Consider the following 22412-nt stretch of genomic DNA (forward strand, 5'->3'; position numbering starts at 1 on the left):
AGTGCCTCCCACACATATGCACTGAATATGGAAAACAATAAATAGACAGGGATTTGTTTTTGCATTTCTTCACATGAAAGAAAGCCTAAACTCTCTCTGCACATGGGGGGCGGGGGGAATATATCGTGAAGAATGCTAGAATTCCCCCAAAAACTAACACTCTGTGAGCAGGGGTTTTTTTAAAAAAAATATGGGACAGCAGGATCACCTAACTGCAGTTTGAAGTGATACAATTATATATAGATCATGTTAAAGAATTATATTTGTTACCATATAACTAAAAAAACGGGGGGGGGGGGGGAGCCACCACAATTACCAGTACTTAAAACACCATAGATGTGTGAAATAAGGACATAGAGCTTGCTTAATTCCTTCTGATTGGTAGAATGCTTGATTAAACTATGGTGGAGTTTGATTAACTAAAGTTGCTCTCAAAACAAGGGTAGTTAGTGATCTGCATGTAGAATTACAGAACCGGGATAAAACATCTGTATGTAAATTGTTCTAGATGATGAGATAACAGTTAGTCATCTTGTTGTAATCCTAGTACATAAGAACATATTGCTGGATCAGGCCAGTGGCCTTTGTAAACCAGCATCCTGTTCTCTCAGCAGCCAACCAGATGCCTGTGGGGAGCCCACAAGCAGCATCTGAGCACAAGAGCCCTCTGCCCACCTCTGGTTCCTAGCAACTGGTATTCAGAGGCATTTCAGTGCTGTAAGTTTACAGTGTCCTCATAATTTTATGCTTCATTTAAAATTATGAATGAATGAAAATACTTCCTGAAGAAATACAGCCGTTGAACAATATTGTCTAGTTTTAAGTTGGCTCCTTCTGTCCATCAATGACCATGATAAAAAGTGTAATTACACAACTGCCACTATTTTCGTGACAGTTTATTTAGTTTTAATAAAGTTTACATTTTATCATACTTCTGGTACTGAATTACAAAGTTGGTTGGCTAGAAGATGAAACAACGCAAATGGCATCAAAGAATCTAGAATCTTTATTTATTTTTTATTGCACTGACAATGTGCATAACACTTTGAAGTATAAGAGGATAGGTTTCTACTCCAAGGAGTTTACAGTGTGAAATCTGATGCTGGTCAAGCTGCAGAGAAGAGAGAGAGAGAAGGAAGGAGTGGGTCTACATTTCAGTGGCACACCCTTAGTCTTAATTACAGTAGGATATTGCACTGAAGGCTTAATGGAAAACCTGGGTTTCAAGAAGCCATTTGAAGGAGACGAGATGTTGCATGTCGAGACCCGAAACTACCCCCTCGTTGATGAATAAGACACAAGGACACGGATATTCGGTTAATGGTTATTGGGCAAATTTAGGCCACAGCTTTATTGGTTACAGAATGTGAGCGGTATTGGCTTAGGCATTAGAATTGACCCGGCTATATTTTGACTCCTACCCGTCATGCAGGAAGTCCTGTAAGGGTCAGCCACTGGTAGGGGGAGTCCTGTCGATGCAAACCAACTCGATCTCCTCCTGGGTTCCCAACGGGGTCGTAGCATGTCCCTAGCCCTGCCCCAGGCTTTGGATGAGATCCACAACCCCGGATTCCTTTAACGGAATACCCTTAAGCTTAGAGGGGCAGGTGATGGCTACACTTCCCCTCCCCTATCATAAGACTAACCAATGCCTAACTGCCAAACCTTACAAAGCTGTGACAATTGCTACGAGGTAGGCAAAACCCAAATGGCCCATGCCAATTTGCCAAGTGGAAAAATTCCTACCAGGCCCTTCAACGGCAACCAGCCGAGGTCCATAGCAAGGCCAATGTTGAAACCTGAATGTCGAAACTAGGGAGAGCAGGTGGGAGATCGAGGAAGCGGGATGTGAGAGCAGAGAGATCAAACTTGAAATGATGTTCACAAACAGTCAAGTGAGAAAATACATGGGAAGTACAAAGCTTGGGAGCAGGGGCGAAACAAAATCGAATTCTTGAGACGTACTGTAGCCCTAGAAACTTCTGTAGGGAGAAGTAATTGGTAGAAAGTGTCGGGGAAGGAGGGAATCCTCTTTCTCAAACATTTCCTATTATTAAAGGGAGAGGACAGGGAAATAAATTTTATTATTTTGCTGTTTGAATACCATAGCTGTTCTACCATACTTGTCTCAGCATGTGGAAGTAGAAAATTGCAGATTTAGGGGTGTGATTCACATCCCACTGAAGTTAATGGCAAAGTTTAGTTGATGATAAGGGCTGTGGATTGCAGCCTTACAATAACCAATGGGAAGCGTTCTGTTGGCTGTGGTGCTTTAACCCACTTGCGAATTTTATTCCCATGGTATTGCCAAAATAAGTTACTGTGTAAGTTTTGCTTGTCAGGACCACAGTTGCTTTTACAATCAGTAATAGTTGCTATGATGCTTAGTCATATAAATATTCCTGACATTTTTAGCATTAGTTAATGTCATTGGCCTGTCAACAGTATTGTTGCTTTTTTTTTTTTTTAAGTGACTGCTTTTGGGTGACCTAAGTGAGTGATTTTGTTCCTTCCACTTCAACAACAGGCCAAGTAATTGCATGAGGGCAAGTAGTTAAAATTTGTCACATAAATGGTTGTCATTAAAAGGAAATACATTGCTAGTGTCCGGTATAATTAGGTTTTTAAACTCTCTCATGTGTCATCTTTGACATGATGTCAGAGACCACTGTAGATGACCAGAGCATCTATCTGCAGCCCTAGCTCTTGCAATGACAAGCATTTAAGAAAAAAGATGTTAGCAAATAATCACACTTTTAATGGAGTAGTGATCACCATATATGAGAACATTCCCATGAGACAACACAAATTTCAAATAGCCTTGTTACAGAAATTATTTTGACATCTTATAGTGTGTGTCATGGTGTTGGTCACCCTGTTATGCCCATCAAATTTCAAACATTGGCCATTGGGCAACATTTAAATTTTTGGTCTTCATCTTTGGAGGCGTAACAAGTGGAGAAGTTATAAACCTTTTGTTTGAACACAGACAGAATTTTTGACCAGTATAAAAGCAGTGGCTTGGGGAGTTCAGGCCAGGGAAGAAATGCATGAATTCAAATTTTCTTAAATACAGTTTTGTCAGAGAGGAAGTTGCAGCTTGGGGGGGGGGGGCTGAGTCCACAATGTGAGACACCGCGGGCACCTGTCTGTTTTGCTGCCGTGATAGATGTCCATTGTGCACACGAGGAGCTGATTGCAAAGTCAGGTCTCACAGTTTAACTGTCAGATGCCAACCATGCACTGAAAGATAACAGCATGCCCAAAGTTGCCGTCCACCTTGTACTCAGAGATCTATATAACGATCACATTTGTCACTTCTGTCACAATCTTCACACCGCATTTATTTCAGCCTCCAGTGAGGCATCCAGTGCTGTGGCTGCTGTGACATGGATGGGTTTCAGCTGATGTCACCTAAAGATGTGTGCAAGATGCTTCGAACGCTGCACCCAACCATTTGCTTCCTCAGCCCTTGTTCCCTCTTGGCTTATGAAAGCATGCCAAGCGAGGTTGACCTGGGTGTGGTCAACACATCATTGCAGGATGGAATGGTCCTGGCAGTTTTGAAAGGTGCTTTGATTCAACCACTCCTGGAAAAACCTACATTGGACCCCCTCGTTTGTAACAATCACTGCCCAGTCACAAATACCAATTCTTGAGGAAAGGTGATTGAGGAGACTATGACAGGACAGTAACAAGTATTATTGAGTGATATGAGTTATTGACATATTCCAGTCAAGAATCAGGCTTGGTTTGGGGACAGAATCAACAGTGAGCACCCTAACATAGGACTTTTATCAGGAGGACAAGGGGTGTGTGACCCTGTCATTCTTGAGTGATACCATTGAACATGATGTGGTCTGGAACTGATGAGATGAGCAGTGTTTTTAATATTTGATGTTGTCTTGTGTTTTAATTTGTTGGAAGCTGCCCAGAGTGGCTGGGGAAACCCAGTCAGATAGGCGGCATATAAATAATAAATTATTACTATTTTACAGTGGTTCTGATCCTTTCTTTGAGGTCAGTTTCAGAGAATAGAGTGGTGGTTTTTCAGCCCCCTGGCAGTGGGGTGCTGTACGGTACCATCCTCCCCCCCCCCCCGGTGTCATTTAGCGTGTATAAAGTCATTGGGAGCTATCATTAGGAGATTTCAGTGTTAGAAACAGAGATGTGAAAGCTAGGAGCTAAATGGCACCTTAAACCGAGGTTATGGGTGCAACAACAGATTGTCTAGGCACACTTTTTTAATAACAAGAATGCAAAGCTGAAAATGAATGAACTGCAGCTAAAATATTGTGTTCATTTTTCACATGGTCTAGTCCTTCTCCTGCCCACCCCCCTTAAATTCTTAAGAGGGTCTCTTTTCCAGTCTTCAGAGAGTAGCTAGAAGTGGGGAGGCCGCAAAAGGTCCTCCTTTCCTTCCACTCTGCAGTTTTAATCTGATATCTTAGTTGCAGTACTGCGCCCAGAGCTCAGAAACTGCTCGCGCTAATGAAATTCCCTGTCGCAAAATGTGCCTAGAACAGTAGGAGTTTCGAACACTGGAAGATTTTAAGGCTAGGGTATCTAAAAGATTAACTCACCCACAGATTAACTCACCCAATTGAACACTATACCCTGCGCATGTCTTCTCATCAGGAGGTATGATATAGGAATCATACTTTTAGTGTGGTTTGGGTGCCTAATAAAGACATTCCTCTTATCACAAGCCTTTCAAGTGAAGGTTTTTACCTAGTCTTTATCTGCATTGATCTGGAAATTGTTTTATATATCTTTTTATAGTTGATGTATGTTTGTTTTTCTCCTGCCAACCTAGCAGTTTGAAAGCACATCAAAGTGCAAGTAGATAAATGGGTACCGCTCCGGCGGGAATGTAAACGGCGTTTCCGTGTGCTGCTCTGGTTCACCAGAAGTGGCTCAGTCATGCTGGCCACATGACCCGGAAGCTGTACACCGGCTGCCTCAGCCAATAAAGCTGTTTTGGCATGTTTCGTGGTAAGTGATTCTTACATGAAAACAATCCTAGTACTATCATGCTATCCTTCCTTTGAGGATCTCAGTGCAGCATACATGGGGTTTCCCCATTTCATCTTCACACTCTGAAGTAGGTTAGCCTGAGAGTGATCTGGGCCAAAACCAGCATTTAATACACTACTCTACACTGGCTCAGTGTGAGGTCCATGTGAATTAGTGTTAACTGCCCCTCCCCAAAATAGTGTGATCTCTTAACCTAGAAACAGTTGCGATGTCTGAATAATTATAATGCTAGTATCCTGGATCATATTTTTATATCTAGCTTAAAATAAATTCAGCTCAGACACACCTGCTTTAGGGCTTCATGTAATTCTTGCCTCCTCCTTACCATGTTCTAAGCCCTAGGACTGAATTACCAGATGGCAGACCAACTGAATAACTTCAGCCAAGCAGTTATTCTAATCCATTTGATGTTGAATTAGAATAGCAAATTAATTTGAAAATAACAATATGAAGCTAATCATTTTATGTTACTGGGCAAAGTCCTTAAGCGGGTGGTTGCTAACCAGAATCAGGTTCTCTTGGATCCAGTCTGGTTTTCTAGATCCATTTCAACTGGGGTTTAGGCCTTGTTTTGACACAGATACTGCCTTGGTCGCTCTGTATTTGTTGGGTTAGGGATGGATGAGAAATGGGGAGAGTGTTGATTGACCCTGGTATTCTTTTAGAGTGGCTGTCCAATTTGGGAGTGGGTGGTTCCACTTTAAAATAGTTCCTAACCTACTTAGATGCCCATCTCCAGAGAGAGGTGTTGGGAGATGCTGCTTGGCCCCATGGATTCTCCAGTGTGGGATGCCACACGGACCAGATTTGTCCCTCCAGGCTGTTTAGCATCTACATGAAACCACTGACTGGGCTCATCCAGGGATTTGGACTGTGATGCCATCAATATTCAGAAGAGACACAAATCTGTTTTTCATTACCTGTTCTGGATAGAGTTGAACTTCTCCTAAAGGAGCAAGAATACAGTTTAGGGGTGCTTAGGGACACAGCAGGTGTCTGTGGAGACACAAGTGACCTCAGTGGCACAGAGTACCTTCCATCAGCTTTCACTGGTGGCACAGTTATGACGCTGTCTTGACAGGGGTAGCCTAACTTCTATTATAAACACTGTACTAACTTCTTGCTTTAGATTACTGCAGTGTGTTATACTTCGGGCTGCGTTTGAATACAGTTCAGAAACGGCACATAGTGCAGGATTCAGAGGGCAGACTAGGTGATCTCGTGATACCATACTAATTCTGGCACAGTTGGCTGCTAATTAAGTTCCAGACTCAGTTCAAAGTGCTGGTCAAGATTCCAGTACCTTAAGGACCAGCTCCTCACGCATGAACCTACCCAGACCCTGTGTTCATCATCTGAGGACCTTCTTTGTGGACCTAAAGGGGTTAGTGGAGGGGGTTGGTGAGGTCTTGGGGGGGAGGTGACGAACGAAGCAAGCAGGGACACAGCCCCTAGCAATAAATAATTCTGATAATGATGTTCCTAATAGGATCCAGTTTGGTCTTTTTTTCTCCTTAGGAAAGGAGTGAGTTGATTATTATCTTGCTTCTCACATATATTTGGATTCACACATTTTTTTTTAAATTGCCAAGAGCACATTTTTCTTCACTTTTCTCAAAAGTAGCTCTCTGGTAAGTGGGGAATTCTTTGCTTCCCCAACAATAACATTTCTCCATTTGGAAGAGTTAACGGTGTTACCAAAAAGATGCTGTACAAGAAGGAATATTCATGGTGTGTTATATAAATGCCACATCCAGTTTTGTGTTTCAGGCATGAAAACAAGCACCTGGATTTTAGGGTTCTTTAATCCCGAAAATATGCATAACATGAGCAGATCTCTTTAGGTTCCTCTCTGTTCCCCTGTAGAACCCTTCCTGAACTGTTGTGCATCCATTCATTTAGGTACATAATGCTTCACATTCCCTTCTTCCTTTCTTGTTGCTTTTTCATCAAGTCTAATCTTTCTCTCTCACTTGCATCTTACCTACACTCCTTAATGTGCACCCTCAGAAGCTACTTAGTCACCTCCATATTAAATTACCTATTTGTGCTACTGACTGGCACAACTTAAATATTAATAATAAACATGGTAATAAACATTACATTAGGATAAAGGTGACGTGATCAAATGGCCCAACTCCTGCAGCGTATTTCACCTCAAGCAGTTGATGAAACCCAAGAGCAAATGGTGACAAATGGAGTGATCTATTTCTTTTCCTTTTCATTGAACTTCCTGGTTTAGGTATATCCTGAAGCATTATCTGTATCCCCTAGAACATCTTGACTTAATAGTTATTGATGCTCCTATTTCACTTACAATTACATAATCCCCCTGTGCAGCTTGTTATGAAAGGTAAACAAAGCATTCTGGAAAGTACTGTCTGCACATGAATTCGGTTTTTTCCTGTGCTGCCTCCATGGGTACCACAGCAAGACACTTACTAAGCTCCAACATATTTAGTACTTACGCTCCGTGGAAGTTCAGAGTTAACAGATACAGAATAAATATACAAAGGGTGTAACTGATAGCCGTTGCTTGGGAAGGGGAAGAGAGAGGAAGCCCCAGAACAGCATATAGGGAGAGGAGAGGGGAGTTAGCTTTGTCAAGAAAGCAGAAATAGTTGAGCTGAATAGTCTCTTTAGCACTATATTGATTTCTACCCATTGTTTGATGGGGTAACTATATCACAAAATTTGGTTAAGTGTGAATTTCAAGGGATGGTTGTGTTTTGGTTCTCATATTGTTTTGGAAAGCGCAGGTTTGATAGATTCGCCTTTAAATGTGACCTGAACCAAATTTGTTCCGATCCCTACTTTGCAGACAGCTTATATAATTTTTGTTCTTCCTGGATGGATCATGGAGGGATTTAGGGCAGATCCTGAAAAGGCTCTGGCTGCGTGCATTCCCAGAGATCCCTCTTGTTTTTTAAAAGACATTTCAACAAACTTTCCAGACCCATGATTCTAACTAAATAGTACATCCACGTATCTATATATCCGTCCCACATCTGGAATAGAGCATAGATGTTATAAGAAAATGGCAGAAAATTGAATGACGATCAGAAGTAATTGTGCCATCTAGAGTGACCACTGAAAACGAGCCTTAAAAAGTGGCTTTATAAATATAGAAGCTTCAATATATGCAGGAGGGAATCAAAGAATTGTAGAGTTGGAAAGGATCACGAGGGTCATCTAGTCCAACCCCCTGCAATGTGGGCATCTTTTTGTCCAACATGGGGCTTGAACCCACAATCCTAAGATTAAAAGTTTAATGCACTACCTACTGAGCCCCTCCCTGCAACACTTCATTTTGGATCCTTCCAGCAGGACGTTAACACACACAAATTCACTGGGCAGTAGTGAGCGCTCTATGCCAGCATAAAGGTATTTGGATTGCTCTGTCTGAAAAACAGCTCCCACTGTACTTTTCTATGCCTTGTAACTCTGTGGGCAAGAGGGGCTGATTATCATTGGGAATCATGGTTCGGGAAGGGAGGGCTAAATCTTCCCTCCTTTTGGAAATGACCGTCACACCTGGTATCTAATTTTTTTTATAAAAAAAAAATATATGCAGTTGCTAACCACACGTAGTAAATAAATGTGTGTTTTGGCCTTCATTTTAGGATTTGTCAAACTACTACTCTAGGCTCTTCTTTCCAGTTGTGATGTATTGGTCAAACTGCATGTTAGCGCTTAATACATAGTGTGCAGCTACATTGCTTGTTTGTCCTTAACTGCATGCTCAGGGGGCTCTGTTATTGGGATTGCAGCATGTGGGGAAAGGAGGTTTATCCCTGTCTTCTGGTGCCACAAAACACACAGACGCTGCATGGCTACAAGGCTTAGAAAATAATTCCCACCTCTCTTTGGAGTGAAACATTTTATTTGCAGCTGTCTCCTGAGTCCTTTCTCTTTGCTGTCTCTGCAGCTGAACTACAGTTAGGTCTTCTGACCTACCCCGCTCTTATTTGAAGCCCTGTTTCTTATCTGCATCCTTTAATATGATCTACACAACTACCCAGTTACCACTGTGTTTAAATTCCACAGTTATGTCTCCCCCCCCATTTCAAGTAAGTGAAGGGAGCAGCAAGAAACATTCACGCAGCTCTGCGTGCTGCTGCTGCTTCTACCACTTTATCAGACACTGTCCTGCACATTCTAGAACCCTGACTTTCCAGGGTACTGAAACAGACAGGGAACCCCAATGAGTATAGGAAGCTATGCAATTGAGACATTCACCCTCCACAAGTTGGATGGTGACCAGTATGACCAAAAGAGACAGAGCTACTGCCTCCTTCCCTTTTCCTGTAGTAACTTAACACTTAAGCCAGGCATAGGCAAACTCAGGCCCTCCAGATTTTTTGGGACTACAATTCCCATCATCCCTAGCTAACAGGACTAGTGGTCAGGGATGATGGGAATTGTAGTCCCAAACATCTGGAGGACCGGAGTTTGCCTATGCCTGACTTTAGCCATTACAATTATCTTGTTATGTGAATAGGAAGGTGCTTACCCACCATAAACAAAACTTTAAAATTCCAGCTTTAGGAATGTGTCCTTTACATTCCAAGATTTTGGGATGTTTTGTTGTCATTCATATAAAGCATAGGTTGTATTATTTAAGTTAGATTTGTCCATTTTGCTTTCTCCCTGTTTTTCCAGTGTTCAACTTGTCTTGGTAAACGAGAAAAGGAAGAGTACCATGAGGCTAGTAACATTGAATGTTAAAGAGGCATTAGCTGCTTCGTATAATTATTAGAATATTATTAGAGGACAGCTACCAAGAAAGTTAAAGCTCAGGTTGCTTGGGTATTGAAGTTTGAATACATGTAGTTTTCATTCTCCAAGTCTTACATCTGATGTATTTGTGCATGTCACCTGAATGAGTACTTTCCATTCTCCCCCCCCCCCCTTCCGCTCCTTGTGGTCTTATATGTATCTTAGGAGTCAGAATTAGGACAAACCTATGATCCACATATAGGGATGCGGGTGGCGCTGTGGTCTAAACCACAGAGCCTAGGACTTGCCGATCAGAAGGTCGGCGGTTCGAATCCCCGCAACAGGGTGAGCTCCCGTTGTTCAGTCCCTGCTCCTGACCACCTAGCAGTTCGAAAGCATGTCAAAGTGCAAGTAGATAAATAGGTACCGCTCTGGCGGAAAGGTAAATGGCATTTACGTGCGCTGCTCTGGTTTGCCAGAAGCAGTTCTGTCATTCTGGCCACATGACCCAGAAGCTGTCTGCGGACAAACTCCGGCTCCCTATAGAGCGAGATGAGCACCGCAACCCCAGAGTCGTCTGCGACTGGACCTAACGGTCAGGGGTACAATTACCTTTATGATCCACATATTTTGAAGACACTACAATGGCAACAAGTAGTTTTACTATATACAGATGAATGCATGAAATTATGTTCACAAACACAGTTTATATAAAAACACTAGGACTTAAAAAAAATAGCATGTATTATTTAGGCTATGAAATTTTGAGTGGCACCTGTGTTGGTATGGTATAGTTAAAATAAAAAAGAACCTTTGCCTCCTTAGACAATGTTATTGTGACATCGGTCTTTGTGAATTACAACACACTTTATCAGATGCATGCCATGTAATCCTACATTCACACAAGTGCTGAGAAGAAGTGAAAAAGTCTGTATATAGTAGAGCCAGAAAGTCATTACAGTTAGGGGATAACAGTAGGTGTTTGCTACATTGCTATGACGAATCTAATTTTTTCAAGATAAAATCAAACTCTACCTGGGCACTCCATTGCCTCTAGCTTGCAAATCATAGTACCCTGGCAATATTCCTACATTGTTGGTGGTGGTGAGTAGCCAGGCTACTGTTTTATTGCCAGAAGAAATATAGTGAGTACTTTGCTGCTAATACGCCTTACCAGTATGTTTTTAATTCTCCTTTTGCTCCCCAATCCTTCCTCACAATACATGGCCTAGTACATTTTTGTGCTTATCTGCAAGATCATGTGAGATTAGAGGAAGAAAATCCAGTGAGTAGGCAGTTACAGGATCACTGCAGGCAGTCTTTCATAGGTCTGATGCCTGACTAAATGTTGGGATTTTTTGATTACATCCCACAAAGGAATAGAACTGATGGCTGTATTTTGTATGTAAGCCTCTTTAAAAAAATTGTAATCACTGCAGAAACAAAATAGGAATTAACTTGATAAAAATAAACATGTTTTTGACAAGCTATGTTTATTGCAGCTAGTTTTATGCATACACAGGTGTTTTTAAAATGCTGAAGTTAGGCTGACTTCCAAACCTTTGCTACCTAATGGCCCCCAACCCAACTCTTATAATCTGTTTCACATGCAGATATGCCCATTTCCAGCATATGAGGACTTGTTGACTGGGGTAATAATATTGTGCAAGTATTACAAGAGGAATAGCCAATGTATCTTTGACATCCACCTACAACCTTGCATGGGGAAATAAAAGAAGAGAGCAGTAGCTCTTTCCCCAAAACAATTTGGGATGAGGTGTAAGTAAGGAAATGTTATCTTCACAAACCCATTGTGGATAAGTGTACATTTGCCACATCACAGGCTTTGCTGATGACGAATGATAGCTGATGGGGCTTGAAGACACTGTGTCTCAGTATCCTATGTCTCTGTAGAGTTTTGTGAAAGACTCAATGTTCCCTGAACCTAAAATTTGAAAACCACTGTCATACACTATAACCAGTCCCTCTAATTGTTTGTTCCCTTTTTATCACAATTCTTTTTAACATTTATATTTATATGCCCTGGGATACTTTAGAAAATAAGTTATGTCTGACTCCTAAATATTGAAATGTGGTTTTAAATTCTTTGCAGTGTAAACATGTGTAACGTGTTTATCTTCTTCTAATGAAGATTGTGGAGGCAAATATTAGTTTTCTCTGATATTTTCTTTGTTGACTCATCTGTTTTTAGAAGTGGAGAAAATACATTTATCTATCAGTTGCCTTTTTGAGAGATAGGTGTTGCTTGTCATGTTACTGACTTGAACCCCCTCCACACATGCTGTTGGTTGAATGTAATACAGCAATTTATGGATAAGCTAGATTTTAAATACTTAGTTTTAGACAAGAGTGAAAAGCTTCACAAAGTTGTTGGGTTTGTATATTCCAGTATTATAGTGTGCCGGAAAGCTTAATCTCTTTATACTCTGTGTGGAATTGCTAGCAGTACAAGGAATGGGTTGGCAAAATGGCTTTTTGTAAGATGAAAAATACATATTTTCAAACTGGAGCTGGTGGAAATAGGAAACAATATTGACAAATTAAACAGACCTCTATATATAAATCATACATTGCATGTTGACTGCAGTTATTAAAATGAATATTAAATCATTCTTTCACCGAAATGTGTTGTATTTTGCTAAAGCATTATTAGAATTCTGCATAATATTTTAATATGTATTGACTAGCATCAGCTGGATGTTTTTCCAGTTTGAGGGGCAGTTAGAACTGAGTTGAAAATAGCATGATGCTGAGAATGGGTTCACTAAGCAGATGTTTCGTTAGTTATTCTGTAATGCAATCAGGGCAGATCCTGCCAGCTTAGTATGAATACATAAAGAGAAAACATCTCTCTGTAGAAAGCCTCATCTGTTTCTAACTATTAAAGCAAAACAACAGTGAACCTGTACATACCAGGTTCGTTCAGATTGTGCTGGATACAGTAAATCATTTTATACACCCACAGCCCAAAGGGGTAAATTTACAAAGCTGATGTGTGGGAGGCAGCACATTAATCTGCCTATCTTCAGTCACTGTTTTTATTCCTGCATTTAAGGACCTTATCCTTGCATGTGTTTTAAAATTATTTCCAGCTTTCCTTTTGTTCTCAACATTTTTTCTACTTCTCAGTTTCTATAGTAAGAGCAGGTAGAATCAAGTGAGAAGGTTATTTTAAACAAGCTGTCGGAACTCAAAAGGTTGAAAACAGTCTGTTAACCAAGTGTGTGATGTAAAGGTCTTTGTGGGATTTGTGCTTTTAAGCTTGTCCACATATGATCTAGGATTGGGGTGAGTGGTGAGGCAGCCACGTTTGCTGATAACAGTAAATTGTTCAAGGTCATTAAAACAAAAAAGATGGGTGGCAAAATAACAAATGCAGTTCAGTGTAAGCAAGTGTGAAGTGATGCGTGTTGGGACAAAAAGGTCTTAATTTCTCTTAAAACTCATGAGAAACTCAGTGACTGACCAGGTACAAGACCTTGGGGTCATGGTGGATAGTCGACCTGTGTGTGGCAGCTTTGAAAAAGCACTAATCCCTGGTGCAGCTGTGTTTGGAAGACGGTGAACGGTTCTGGTTCCTCACCTCAAAAAGGATATTGTAGAGTTGGAAAAAGTTCAGAAAAGGGCAGCCAGAATTATTCAGGGGATCGAGCAACTCCTCTATGAAGAAAGGTTATAGCCTTTAGTTTAGAGGAACGGCATTTAAGAGGTGACATGGCTGGAGTTTATAAAATTATGGCATGGAGAAGGTGGGTCGAGAGGAGTTTTTTTCCTTCCTCTTTCATAGTACCAGAACTTAGGACATCCAGTAATGTTGGAAAGCTCAGGACAGACGAAAGAAAATGCTTCTTCATGAAGCACATAAACTGTGGAACTCGTTCCCACGTTTAATGGCCAACTTGGATGGTTTTAAATCGGGATTAGACATATTCATGGAGGACTATGGTGATGTTCCTCCCTCACTGTCGGAGGCAGTGCTTCTGAATACCACTTGCTGAGAATGGGCAGAGTGCTGTTGTGTTTTTGTCTGCTTTCAGGCATCTGTTTTTGGCCACTGTTAGAACAGGATGCTTGACTAGGTGGTCCACTGGTCTGATCAGCAGGCTATTATTATGTTTAAAACATAATACATTATTTAACCACGTGTTGTTTAACTCCTAGGTTTCCTATGCCCGTCCAAGTTCGGCATCAATCAGAGATGCTAATCTGTATGTCAGCGGCCTTCCAAAAACGATGACCCAGAAAGAGCTAGAGCAGCTTTTCTCGCAATATGGGCGCATCATCACCTCAAGAATTCTGGTTGATCAAGTCACAGGTTGAAAAACGTTTTATTTATAAGCACATTTCTAAACTTGAATTTGTTTGGAAGGTCCTTCATTTGCTGTTTTAATTAAAGCTCTCAAGTGCTTTCGCTCTACTTTTTCTACACAGGAATATGTATAAAGGAAATTGCATATTTAGATTTGCTGACAAAGGGAGGGGAGGTTGATAATCAGCTGTAATTTCCAAATGGTGGGTTGGGGACAAATTAGTAATTTGGGGAAGTCTTGTAAATGTGTGATCAGTTGGAATGGGGGCAGGGAATTCTGGTTCAGGCTGAAATAAACATGGTTTCATCATAAAAACATTTCGACAAATATGATATTCCACATTTATAAGAGGGAAAACAGCCATATGTTTACAACTATATCAATTTTTAAATTTTTTTCTTTTTTACCTAACTGTGTATAGGACCATAAATGTTCGTATATAGGTGGAGTTATTAAGGCTGTATCTTTGTAAACAGCGCAGAGATTACATAAATAGTGTGTGAATTATTTAAATAAAATAAAACGGTTGCAATTGCAATAGTTTCTTTAAAGGCCAACTTAATGCATGCAAAGAAATAGAGGAAAACAACAGAATGGGAAAAACCAGAGATCTGTTCAAGAAAATTGAAGATATGAAAGGAACATTTTGTACAAAGATTACCATAATAAAGGACAAAAGTGGTAAGGACCTAGCAGAAGACATCAAGAAGAGGTGGCGAGAATACACAGAGGAATTATACCAGAAAGAAATGGATGTCTCGTACACCCCAGGTAGTGTGGTTGCTGACCTTGAGCCAGACATCCTGGAGAGTGAAGTCAAATGGGCCTTAGAAAGCACTGCTTATAACAAGGCCAGTGGAAGTGATGGTATTCCAGCTGAACTATTTAAAATTTTAAAAGATGATGCTGTTAAGGGGCTACACTCATTATGCCAGCAAGTTTGGAAAACTCAGCAACGGCCAGAGGATTGGAGAAGATCAGTCTACATCCCAATCCCAAAGAAGGGCAGTGCCAAAGAATGCTCAAACTACCGCACAATTGCACTCATTTCACTTGCTAAAAAGATTATGCTTAAAATTCTACAAGGCAGGCTTAAGCAGTATGTGGACCAAGAACTCCCAGAAGTGCAAGCTGGATTTCGAAGGGGCAGAAGAACCAGAGACCAGATTGGAAACATGTGCTGGATTATGGAGAAAGCTAGAGAGTTCCAGAAAAACATCTACTTCTGCTTCATTGAATACGCAAAAGCATTTGACTGTGTTGACCACAGCAAACTATGGCAAGTTCTCAAAGAAATGGGAGTGCCTGATCACCTCATCTGTCTCCTGAGAAATCTCTATGTGGGACAAGAAGCTACAGTTAGAACTGGATATGGAACAACTGATGGGTTCAAAATTGGGAAAGGAGTACGACAAGGCTGTATATTGTCTCCCTGCTTATTTAACTTATATGCAGAATTCATCATGCGAAAGGCTGGACTGGATGAATCCCAAGCCGGAATCAAGATTGCCGGAAGAAATATCAACAACCTCAGATATCCTGATGACACAACCTTAATGGCAGAAAGTGAGGAGGAATTAAAGAACCTTTTAATAAGGGTGAAAGAAGAGAGTGCAAAATATGGTCTGAAGCTCAGCATCAAAAAAACTAAGATCATGGCCACTGGTCCCATCACCTCCTGGTAAATAGAAGGGGAAGAAATGGAGGCAGTGAGAGATTTTACTTTCTTGGGTTCCATGATCACTGCAGATGGTAACAGCAGTCTCGAAATTAAAAGACGCCTGCTTCTTGGGAAAAAAGCAATGACAAACCTAGATAGCATCTTTAAAAGCAGAGACATCACTTTGCCAACAAAGGTCTGTATAGTTAAAGGTATGGTTTTCCCAGTAGTGATGTATGGAAGTGAGAGCTGGACCATAGAATTGATGCTTTTGAATTATGGTGCTGGAGGAGACTCTTGAGAGTCCCATGGATTGCAAGAAGATCAAACCTATCCATTCTGAAGGAAATCAGCCCTGAGTGCTCACTGGAAGGACAGATCCTGAAGCTGAGGCTCCAATACTTTGGCCACCTCATGAAAAGAGCAGACTCCCTGGAAAAGACCCTGATGTTGCGAAAGATGGAGGGCAGTGTTCTCGAAGCTACAAACATGAGTTTGACCAAACTCTGGGAGGCAATGGAAGACAGGAGTGCCTGGCATGCTCTGGTCCATGGGGTCACGAAGAGTTGGACACGACTAAACGACAACAATGCATGCAACACTTTATTTCCTGTGGTATTACGTAACTTCCTGTGGCCTTGTGTAGTAGGTTCTTGAAACTTTTTTCCCTTTCTTCTTTTGCTTATTTAAATGCAATATTCTTTTCGCAGGTGTTTCTCGTGGTGTAGGATTTATCCGTTTTGATAAGAGAATAGAGGCAGAAGAAGCCATAAAGGGACTAAATGGCCAGAAGCCTAGTGGTGCTACAGAACCGATTACTGTGAAGTTTGCTAATAACCCCAGTCAGAAAACAAGCCAAGCCCTCCTTTCCCAGCTGTACCAGTCTCCCAACAGACGCTATCCGGGACCTCTCCACCACCAAGCTCAGAGATTCAGGTAACATTCTCCAAATAATTTATTTTATTGTTGTTTACCAAGTTATAGGTTAATTTTCAGTATCTTATGACTGGGAGTTCGGTGGGCCATCTTTTTGCAGGTTCCTGAGTTGACAGAACTGTGGTTTGACCAGATTTTGTCGGGCAAAGGAATGATAGGACAATCATGTAAACAAGAAACGGAATATGTGTGAATTATTACCCCACATAAAAATGAGAAACAGAATTCATTTTTCATTTATACATGGTGCATTGATACAAAAAGATACAAAAGATTAACATAGCAGTTGGGTAATAAAAAATAAAAGCCCCAGTTGAGGGAACTAGAGTTACAGTAAAAAAAAACTATGTACTTGTTGCCATGTGCCCCAGGATATGATTAGCTTGCAGCAATCCCTTGTTAAGCAAAAGGTGCAGGAAGCAGGTTATATACTAGATCTTTTCCTCTGGCAATCAAAGTTGACAATACTGATCACCTGTTAAATGTCTCTTAACACAGTATAGTTGCCCTGCTTATGAACTACTGTTGTGGGGACTTTCCCTATTCATGGCAGCCTTTTGCGTAAACTTGTTTCTACATTTGGATTGGTTTCCATAGAGAAAGCATTAGTACCTATTGGCCTTGCTTTTAAAGCGCTCAGATAAAGTGCAAAGAACACACAGCTTTATTTCAGTATCTGTTCATTGAGTATAATACATATGTAGATAGAAATAAATATAAAGTGGCCTCCCTCACACATAATACTAAACCATGGTTAGTTTAACCAAAGTGGCATGTGTTTGAGTGTCAGCCCATAGTTTTTTCCTGGTACCATCACAATGTGAAGCCATGGTTTGTTGTTGACTACACAAATCCTAGGTTGTTTTAACTGTGATTCAATGTTATGTCCTCTCAACAGTCTTGCCTAATGATGGTTTGTTTGGCCACCTTTGCTAGATACTTGCCGAACTGTGGCGGCAAGAGCAGCTGGAATGTAAACCCAAGTTCTGGGGAAACAAGCCATGCCTTGTTTACTTGTCAGTTGAGACAAATTGATATTTGCTTAAACTAACCAAGGTTAAAACAAAACCACAGTTTAGCATTCTGTGCAGATACAGATTTCTGAACAGAATATTCACAAATTGTTTCACATTTAAAGCATTTACAGAACACTTCTTGGTTTTTCTGATGAAGTGTGATGGATGTTACATTTTTATTTTAAAGTTAATTCTTCTGAACAATGTAGCTAATTTCAGTTCGTTATTTTTTGCCTACAACCCTGACCCCTTGGAAAACAAAAACCCATTTGCCTAATACATTAATATGGAAAGCTCCGTATTTTTAAAGTTGGGTAGGCCTTTATACATGCTACATTGTGACTGCCCATCATACTAAACATTATCAACTTTGTTTAATGATCTGATCTGAAAAATGTTAGGATAATCTGCTCTGGCTTTTAGGCATCAAAAATAATTTCTCCCAACAAAAGAAAAATGTCTACAATTCACAATACTAGTACAATCCTAAACGGCTGCCACCAGCGTATTTATTACTATTATTTCTATTTACAGGTTTAATGACAATGGAAAGGTAAATAGTGGAAATCATAGCAAAAGTTACAATTTCAGGCTAATATAGTGTGCAGAAGCAAAACCGCAAGGGAATTCTTCTGTGATGAATCAAATTGTAAGATGGTGGAATGTTACCTTTCTTCATTACCAGCACATTTTTAAATGTCATTTGTTTATTGTGGAAGTAAAAGCAGCTCTATGGCTGCTGATTCATTAGACCCGCTAGATGTACAGGAGTTGATGTTACGAATTTCTTCTTTGAAAATGGAGCATTATTAATAAAAGTTCCATTGAGCAATCTTGCCATCTGTGAGACATTAACCCAGAGACCCTCCTTCTCTTTTCAGGCTGGACAATTTGCTTAATATGGCCTATGGCGTAAAGAGGTAATTAGAATTGAACAGATTGCCAGATGTCCATGTTGGCACAGATTGGTGCTATAATTTTTTTTTTTAATCACTAACTTTATTTTGTTTTTAATTCTTTCCTTTTTTCCCCCCACCAGCATGCCAAATGTTTTCTGTCTTTTCGTTTGGACTTCAGTTCGTTTTCTTTAACACCATGCACAAACACACACACACAAATAGTGTGTGATTTTTGTGTGCATGTTCTACTTTTTCTTTTGTTACAGGTCTTCTAAGATGGTTTAGGTGCAACAGCTACAAGCATTCTGATTTCCTAAGTGTATTGTTAAATGACTCTTTAAAAGTCTCACTCAATCAGAGTTTATTATAACAAAGATTTGGTGTCACTGGGCTTATAGTGTGAAATTGTCACTGAAAATGTGACTCAAACCCAGTATTGTTTAGAAAGGTAAGGGAGCTGCCCAAGTTTCATAAAACGCTGTAACTGTGTGCACCTTAATCAGGCCTCTTATTTTCTTTGTTGCAGGTTTGACAAGTGTTTCCAGTAATTTGGAGCTTGTGGTTTGCCTTCTTTTAAGTTAAATTGCTTGTTCTGATTTTTATTTCATAGTGTCACTACTGGAAATTTGAAAATACTGTCCTGATGGCATGAAACTGTTACATTAGTATGACTTCTCTGTTAATAATCCACATACATCAGCACAGAGGTTAAAGGACTGTTTCTTACATTTATAATCCAAAAATGCTGTATGTATAGCCTCTCACCGTATCATGACATGGAACATACACAGCTGTGTGCACACATGTCCACTTGTGATCCATCCATGTTGAAAAAGTAGGGTGTGACAAAACAGGCCCACCCACTCCAGTCTTTGAGATGGGGTGGGCTGCAAGGCACTCTGTGGATTTCCAAGTAGGACAGAAATTCACCAGTGGGGAAGCCCCCTCTCCTTGACACCACATTTGTCACATCCACAGAAGAGAATTTGATCATTAGCATTTGCCAACATTCCTGCGAGGTGTGAATGGGGTCATTCACCTCCAGATGGCAGACACAGGAGGGGACATGCCCAGGGAGGGAGATGCTTTGGATGTGCTTTTGCTTTTTCAAAAAATAGATTTTATTGATACATCAGGACAACAATAAAACGGAGGGGGGCATAAATAACATAAAATTTTGACTTCCTTTGGATGTGAATTGATCTCTCCTAGTTAATGACATGAAAATTTCTGGGTGCAGATATTTTCTTAAAAGGACAGCGTGAGGTGGGTTGGAGGCTAGCTTTTTATTACAGGGTGTAGGTATCAGAAATATAGAATGCCACCCACAGACTGCAGGTATAATATTTCATGCTGCATGTCAATACTGTATGCACAGTGTAGGTGCAACCACACACACGCAATATTTCTGGATTGTAGCTTTGAACCAGCACCTGGTCTGCCTTATGAAATCACACAGGGTGGGGCAGCCATGCTCCCCAACATTTAGAGATTTTCAGTTGTTTTATACATTCCCCAAGTCTTTCTGATCATTGTACTTCTGGCAGGGAAAAAACATTCCTACTGCACTTTAGAAGTAACAGTACCTATTTTTCCTGCACAGATTCAGTTGAGAGTGGTCACTTCAGAACTTAACACCTGGTGCTTGAAAGGATGAATTTAAACTAGGGCGGTTAAGCAGTTTTACTTGAATAATCTCAGCGTTAAACTTTGTTCCTTTTTACCTCCCCGCTTCCCTTGATTTCTGGGGTGATTGGGGCGCACCAGTTACAATCGGCTTAAATTGCATGCTACTGAATACTACCTCCCCATGTGATTTCAGGTGACCATGTGGTAAGTTTTTAAACAGCTACCATATAGTTTCTGGACACTGGAATCCATCTAGATCAGGGTGCTAATGTGAACTAAAACTCCCATCATCCCTGACCATTCACCACCATGGCTGGGCCTCCCAAATACTAGAGTCCACAACAACTGGAGGGTGTCCTGCTGACTACCAGGACCTAGATATTATATCCATGTAGGACAAAGATTTGCATGAAGCAGTCTTTAGTTTTCATAACTTGTCATGTTAATGGTATAGCGAGTAATAAGTCTAGTAAATTACAGAAAACAAAAGTGCTTGCTGCCCTCTGTGGGGGTCAACAGTTGTGGTTCAGCTAAGCTAGCCCCACACAGATTTAAATATATCTATGTAAAGAGACAGAACTCACACATGTAATACACATTCGTATTGCACACAACATCTTAGACAGGATAGCAATGCTTTTTCTAGGGCCTCAGTAGTTTCAAATAAAGGTACTTGGTAATTCACTGATGCCTGTGTGAATACAATAGAATTGTAGAGTTGGAAGGGACCCCGGGGGTCATTTTGTCTAGAAGTCTGCAATGCAGGAATCTCATCTAAAGTATCCATAACAGATGGCCATCCAACCTCGGCTTAAAAATCTCCAAGGAAGGAGAGCCCACTGCCTTCCGAAGGAGTTAGTTCCACCGTTGAACAGCTCTTACTGTCAGAAAGTTTTTCCTGATGTTTAGTCAGAATCTTCTTGTAACTTGAAGCCATTGCTTTTGGGTCCCAGCCTCTGGAGCAGGAGGAAACAAGCTTGCTCCATCTGCCATGTGGCAGCCCTTTAGATACCTTTGATCGAACCAATTAAGCTTTCATCAGGCAATAAAGGTAGTAGCTACAACCTACTCAGATAAAACCATGTACTACATCACAACATAAAGGAGACTTCATTTGATTGCAGGGTGCAGCCAAGTTCTCCAAGGGAACCGCTAATACACACTCAATTTCAGTTCCTTATATGGAGTTCAGCAGCTGTTGTTTCAGAGGCATTTAGTAGTGCTTTTTAAACTGAACGTTACGCCGTGTGCTGAATGTGCGTTCTTCACTGCAGAGAATTTAACAGGCTCTTTTTCTTTTCTTGGTCTTGGTTTTATGTAACGTATGCTTGAAAACTGATCTGTAGATTAGCCCTCCTCTCTTTTTTTGTCTTTTGTCTTTGTTAATCCGATAGGTTTTCTCCGATCACAATTGATGGGATGACGAGCCTTGTAGGAATGAACATCCCTGGCCATACTGGGACTGGGTGGTGCATCTTTGTCTACAACTTGTCCCCTGACTCCGACGAAAGTGTCTTGTGGCAGCTCTTTGGCCCCTTTGGGGCAGTCAATAACGTCAAGGTGATTCGCGACTTCAACACCAACAAGTGCAAGGGATTTGGCTTTGTCACCATGACCAACTACGATGAAGCTGCCATGGCAATTGCCAGCCTTAACGGATATCGCTTAGGAGACAGAGTATTGCAAGTTTCCTTTAAAACCAATAAAACCCATAAATCCTGAATTTCATATCCTTAATAATTATTATAAATATATATATATATAAATATATATACGAACAAACAAACAAAAAACTTTCAAGGCTTATACTCAACCATGGACTTTTATAAGCCAGTGTTGCCTAAGTATTAAAACGTTGATATCCTGTGAACAGGAAAGGATTTTATAATGCTTAGAAAAAAAAACAAAAAACCTTTGATGCATTGAATGTTCTTTCATAGCTGTCGTTGTTGAATATAATATACATAGATAACAATGTGCAGGGATTTTTACCCGGCCAGCTAGTTTTACTACCTTCCTTGAAGGTGGGTCTTTTTAAGATGACCATTCACTCATTTGAAAAATAAATAAATAAATGAAAAAAATCTAAAACCATTTTTACAGACTAATGGGGTTAGCAGATTTTGCTCTCTTTTTTTTCCAAAATGTTTGATCCAATCAGATTGGTAAACCCCCAACATAAATT

General features: G+C 40.5%; 1 protein-coding gene across 8 annotated transcripts in view; it reads left to right on the forward strand.

Annotated features, from left to right (window-relative positions):
• Positions 1-21950, forward strand: part of ELAVL4 (ELAV like RNA binding protein 4) — a 92153-nt gene extending 70203 nt beyond the window's left edge. For 6 of the 8 annotated variants that reach the window (XM_083447884.1, XM_083447888.1, XM_083447883.1 and 3 more), the window contains exons 4-7: positions 13939-14092; positions 16458-16683; positions 18581-18619; positions 21622-21950. In XM_083447884.1, coding sequence (XP_083304010.1) covers positions 13939-14092; positions 16458-16683; positions 18581-18619; positions 21622-21949 — 747 coding nt within the window. In that variant the 3' untranslated portion in view covers position 21950. The remainder of the gene's footprint in view (positions 1-13938; positions 14093-16457; positions 16684-18580; positions 18620-21621) is intronic. The other 2 variants (XM_083447887.1, XM_083447885.1) reach the window with 1 other exon arrangement.
• The last annotated feature ends 462 nt before the right edge of the window (positions 21951-22412 follow it).

This window comes from Podarcis tiliguerta, assembly GCF_965153285.1.
Source record: "Podarcis tiliguerta genome assembly, chromosome: 6".
NCBI classification, from domain to species: Eukaryota; Metazoa; Chordata; class Lepidosauria; order Squamata; family Lacertidae; genus Podarcis; species Podarcis tiliguerta.